This window comes from Erythrolamprus reginae, chromosome 5, assembly GCF_031021105.1.
Source record: "Erythrolamprus reginae isolate rEryReg1 chromosome 5, rEryReg1.hap1, whole genome shotgun sequence".
In the NCBI taxonomy this organism is placed as follows: Eukaryota; Metazoa; Chordata; class Lepidosauria; order Squamata; family Dipsadidae; genus Erythrolamprus; species Erythrolamprus reginae.
The window spans coordinates 108,012,566-108,018,565 of record NC_091954.1 but is presented as its reverse complement, the minus strand read 5'-3'; the positions used below and the strand labels follow the sequence as shown (position 1 = coordinate 108,018,565).

Sequence of the window (6,000 nt, the reverse complement as noted above, 5' to 3'; positions counted from 1 at the left end):
TGCCTACAGCCATTCCACAAGAGTATAGCCCTACGGGCGGTTCTTGACAGCATACCGTCGAACCTTCTCTCATGCTGGCAGCAATATGGGGGTCCTTTACTAAAGAAAGTCCAAGCAGTCAGAAAGTCCTTCAGTCATCGGAGAAAAAAGGGCAGCCAAGTTAAAAAATTATGTCCCTCTTGCACCGACTGGATTTTAAAACTGGATCTTCCTAGCCAGTGGAGCAGTTAATCAATTAATTCAGTCCCCATGACAACCGATGAGCTTAACCCATGCTTAGACTCTCCTTAGCAGCACACAGTAGAATGATATGTTATGGGATATCTGATTAGAATGCCAGAATTTTTAGGATCAAAAATTTAAATCAAGGAGAGAATCCAATTGCGAATTGAATTTTACCATTTTTTCATAAATTGTCCTATTACTGCTTCCCATGAAATAACCAGTAAAAAGGAAAGGCATTTAGATCTGCAACTTAAATGAGTAACAATGTTTCCAGCTACATAAATCTTTCAGAAAATGACCATATGCTCTTTCACTCAAAGGTAATACCTCCATGAGAACTTTCCACCCTTGTATAACAAATTAATAACTAGCAAATGTTTAAGGATCAACCAATGGAAGATCAAGGTTTATTTTTCTACCAGCATACAAAAACATATTGCACATCAAACAACCAAAAATAAAAATACTCTAAGGACTAACATATGTAGTTTATACAGAATAAACTTTCTGGAAATTGATCTTTTCAGTAGTTCTGGTTATCTTTAATGGACATGACTAATTCAGAATTAAGTGTTTTAACTAAAGCTATGTTTGATTTTTAAATACTGTACAGTTTAATAAATAAATCAAACAAAGCCTCAATGTAGAACAGTCACTGCCAATGTCACCCAATATCCCTGCAGATTGAGAATTTAATAAATGTATTCCAGTGGTCTGCAGTTTTCCCCCACTACATACAGCATTTAAAAAACATGTATTAAAACAGACCAGTTTCCAGACTAAACTAATGGAGAAATTACAATTCAGTGCAAAATATTTTAGACTGCATTTTTTTTCTAGTTTTCCCTCAGGTGAAGAAGTGGTTGCATATTATTAAAAATGTAATAAAAGCAGCTAATGCTTTCATAAAGAAGATTATGTTAGGGATTCCCCCCCCCACCACATCTGTCATATTTTGAAAACAAAATAACGTTTCCTATAGCCAGCAATTTGTTTTTATTTAAATGTTACATATACTATTCTCAAGGCACATCTGATGATATTTATAACACAGTAGGTGTCAAAGTATGTTCAACATTGGATTTTTTTTCAGGATCCCTCCCTGTTGTTTTCCAAAATGGAGGAACTGAAAGTGCGGTGTCACGACTCGCAATCCATATTCTATCTTTGGCAAGCTTATACAAGCACTATTGTAAAATGTAATGTAAAAGAACTGTAAACTAGGAACTCTTGTTTATGAAACACCATTCAACACAGCTTCTTCCTGTTTATTTTCGTCTTCTTGTATAGTACTAGGTTTTTCTTCAGGACTATGTTGCTGCTTGGAAGATTCAGTCCCAGAAACCACTGCAGGGCCATTTACTGCTTTTTCAGAAAGGCCAACAACCTCTTCTATCACATCTTTCACCTTTTAAAGAGGGGAAAAAAAGACTGTGACAAGAGAACTGTAAATCCATCAACAGCATAATAAATACACCCGCTACCCCAATTTCGGACTTAACCCTGCTGTTCTGTTCGGGTCGTATGTGACCCGAAGCCAAGTTTGAGTCCCTGTAAAAAATTTTCCCTGCATATCTGAAACTTGAAATTTCATGACTTTTCATCATTTCAGGGGTTCTCTCTATGAGAATTTTTTTGGGGGGGTGGGGGGCTTAGTTTTTGCTGAGCAAAAAAAGTTCCTAATGTTATGTTCGGGTCACATACGACCCGGACCGAAAACACTTCATTTGAAGTGCTTATGTTTGGTCAATTTGAAAACTTTTTTCACTTGGAAAGTAGTCTGAACATTTCTGCACACAATGATATGAAAATTGAAATGAAAAAATTAATCCTTATTGGTTTATTTTGCACATAAATGTGCCGCCCCCCCCCCCCCGTTTTTGTGATTTTTTTTCAATTTATGGATAGTTTTGCTTGCAAAATCCATTCTATTTTACTGGAGTTGGTGTGGGATTGGTAGCTTGAACATTTCTGAATATAAGAAAAATATAAAGGAACTGAAAAAAATGATTCTTACTGGTTTTTTAACATCAGAAATAAGGCCTCCCCCCCCCCTCGGCTGCTTGCAATCATTTTCACTTTTTATTTTTTTATGCTCCAAATCCGAAATATTCTTTAAAATCTTAGGCATTCATTTACTCAATTTAACAATGCTGGTCATCAAAAAATATTTTTGGGGTGGTGGCTAATTGTTTTCTGGGCCAAAAAAAATCATAACTTCAAATCTGTTTCTGTTCGTATATGACAGGACCAAAAATATTTTTTTTAGGTACTTGAATTTAATCTTTTTGAAAACTTTTTCAACTGGAAAACTAGTTTGAACATTTATGAACATAATGATATGAAAATTGAACTGGAAAAATTGAGACTTATATTTTTATTTTGATCAAAAAGCCCCTCCCCCCATCCTTTTTGAATTTCGTGTCAATTTATATTTTTTAAGGCTACAAATCCCTAAGGAATTTTCCCCCAAAAGGTTTGATATACTAAATTGAACAATCCTGAACATAAGAAAAATATAAATGAACTGAAAAAAATGACTCTTATTGGTTTATTGTTTTATACTCGAGTATAAGCCTACTCGAGTATAAGCCTATTTGAGTATAAGCATGGGGGCCCATTTATGAGCAAAATAAACCAATAAGGATCATTTTTTCAGTTTAATTTTCATATCATTATGTTCAGAAAGGTTCAAGCTACCAATCCCACACCAAAATAGAATAGTAAAATAGAATGCATTTTGCAGGCAAAATTATCAATAAACTCAAAAGTTTTGATATACTAAATTGAACAATCCTAAACATAAGAAAAATAGAAATGAACTGAAAAAAAATGATTCTTATTGGTTTATTTTTGAATATAAGACCATATCATTTTATACTCGAGTATAAGCCTACTCGAGTATAAGCCTATTTGAGTATAAGCATGGGGGCCCATTTATGAGCAAAATAAACCAATAAGGATTAATTTTCTCAGTTCAATTTTCATATCATTGTGTGCAGAAATGTTCAAGCTACCAATCCCACACCAACTTTAGTAAAATAGAATGGATTTTGCAAGCAAAACTATCCATAAATTGAAAAAACTTTCACAAAAACGGGGGGGGAGGCACATTTATGTGCAAAATAAACCAATAAGGATTAATTTTTTCAGTTCAATTTTCATTCCATTGTGTGCAGAAATGTTCAAACATGTTTCCAGGTGAAAAAAGCTTTCAAAAAGACCAAACATAAGCACTGCAAATGAAGAGTTTTCGGTCCGGGTCAGGGTGACCCGGGAACATAACATTAGGAACTTTTCTCGAACAGAACAGCAGGGTTAAGAAAATCCACAGAAGGTATTAATTATAGAAAGATGAGTAGATGAGCATTTTACGTGTAATAGTGGATGTTATACAGAGTTATCTGTAGTACCTATTTATTTAAATCATTCCTAAAATCCAGTTTAAAGCACTGTCGAAAGGTGGGTAATTATTCCTAGGCATAAGCTGCATTCTGGCTTTAGGCTGCCTGCCTTAGAAAGCTGGAGAATTTGATTAGGGCAAGAAGATCTAAACAGAAGTTGTCTAAATTCTCTAATTTGTAACATTTTCCTATTTTTACAGAGCCCTTCAAATTGGCAAACTTTGTCACCACCTAAAGATAGATTAGAAATAGGTGCAGTTAAAAGATTTTCCTATCCAGTCGTGTCCAATTCTGTTAGCCAAGCGAGCCAGTCAGCACTGTCCAAAGATGTTTCCATATGATGACATATCACATACCAAAGACATTTCCAGCATGACATCATACTGCAGCACAGAATGTACAACAAAAATATGGAATACTATTACCTTCCCACCTAAGTGGCAGCTATTTATTAACAAGCTCACTCTGTCATGTTTGAACCCAGGTTGTTAGTGTTCCAGCTGACAAACTCTGGTTCTAAACCACTGAGCCATTGCGCCCCCCTCTAAGTATTAGTTTATACTTTTTAATGTTTCTTACCGTTTCCTTCTTGTTTTTACCCAGTGTTTCCTTTGGGAGGTTTCTTTGTCTACTCTGAGACTCTGCTCTTGATATATAATCAGCAACTGTAACTGTGAGGAGAAAAAATTACAGACTTTTTATATCTAGAAAACACCCAACTCCTCGTTAATTCAAAAGGATAAATTACATTTATCCTTTTACGTTCCAAGGCTCGTATTACACAAATTCAGTCATCTTTTTGAAGCCCTCCAAAATAGACTTAATGGTTAATCCAGAAGCTTTATACAGCTAATTTAAATTAAATCCATATTGACCTGTTTTTGCTTTTTTTTTAAATGTCAGTTTCAAAATATTTTTGTTTCATTATCAAAGGACTTTCAATCAACTTTCCTTGGGGGGGGGGGTTTGTTGTATATTTAAAGGTACTGAACATTTGAAAAATGGTCCGGATTTGGAAAAGAACCCTGGAAAATGATACAAACACTGGTTTTAGTCCAAACTGCTGAGAGGCTTAAGGTAGATACAGAGCCCAAAGAGCTCTTTTAGAGAAATGTTCCGAGATTTAGGAACATATTTTTCTGAAATGAGAAAGTATATATGGAAAAATTGAAGTGACATTAATAGCCATGAAAGCCAGCTGGCTGACTTGGCCAATCCCTCCTTTTAGACCAGTCTACCTTAGAGGGTGGTTGTGGGGTAAATAGGAAGAAGACCCCACACTGTTCTATTTAATTCATTGGCCACAAGTCTTACCTTAGGGTAACTGGGAGGCTTAGAATGTTAAAAGGAACTATACAAAACCTATACTCAATACAAATCAAATACTATAAAAATATATTCAACCCTGACTAAAATATTAGGAGGGAGGGAACAGGAGAAGTTTGTGGGGGGGAAGCTATAGTTTATCAACCACCCCCAAGGTGAAGCCCCCTCCCCATTGGAGCCCCAACCCAATTGGAAGAGTTAGGTCTCTGGCAGAAGGCGTGATAGGTTGGAGCCAACCTCACCACCTTAAGAAATAATTAAAGTCAGGATACAAATAAAAATCTTAAAATAGATAAGTAAATGCTTTTTCTTCTTTTGAAGACAAGTATCCTTAGGGCAGGGAATCTGTGGCTCATTCTTTCCTTGTGACTCCATATAGTATATTGGAAAGGAATTGGGGAAGAAGTATTAAAATTGGGTCCTGTGTGATGAGCTTATAAACTAATAAATTCATCATAATGACCGAAAATGTGCAGCATCTCTTAAAATACTTCCCAGCAGTGGTTGTCATTATCTCTCTCAGAATTTAAGCTTAATTGATCAAAATACATACTGCCTTCATTTGTTAAGGATTCCTAGGGATGTAATATTTTTGATTACTATATTTCTCCAGTGAAGACACCGCAGTTCTCCAGAATTAAAGTGAAACCATCAGAAGCAGATTGAGAAAGTAATTTTTTAATTATCCATCAAAGGATTTTTGTGGTTAACTGATCAATATCGTGTGTCTGTTATTCTATATCATTTTGTGCGAAATCCATTTCCTTTCATTTTTAATTCTACTTAACTGTTCATAAGCCTTTGAACTCTACGAAAACATGTTAGGGGACACATTAATGTTCTTGAACGTGCTTAGCATATGCAAGATATTTACAAATGCAACAAACATGGATTGTTCTGGAAATTAAAATCTGCACTTTTAAGATGTTAGTACATATTTAAAGATGCATAAAAACCACAATGGCAGACAGAACATGCAACTATTTTTTTTGTTTTGTTTTACTGCCGTTGTGCAATTTCTGATGTCCTTGAAATGCTGATCATA

The 6,000-nt window shown here is 35.1% G+C and overlaps 1 protein-coding gene across 2 annotated transcripts in view; it reads right to left on the bottom strand.

The window, feature by feature from the left end:
* Nucleotides 1-602: 602 nt before the first annotated feature.
* The window catches only part of FXR1 (FMR1 autosomal homolog 1), a 57,314-nt gene continuing 51,916 nt past the window's right edge, over nt 603-6,000 (bottom strand). For both annotated transcript variants that reach the window (XM_070753686.1, XM_070753687.1), the window contains 2 exons: nt 4,209-4,300; nt 603-1,633 (listed from right to left, as the gene is read on the bottom strand). In XM_070753686.1, coding sequence (XP_070609787.1) covers nt 1,460-1,633; nt 4,209-4,300 — 266 coding nt within the window. In that variant the 3' untranslated portion in view covers nt 603-1,459. The remainder of the gene's footprint in view (nt 1,634-4,208; nt 4,301-6,000) is intronic.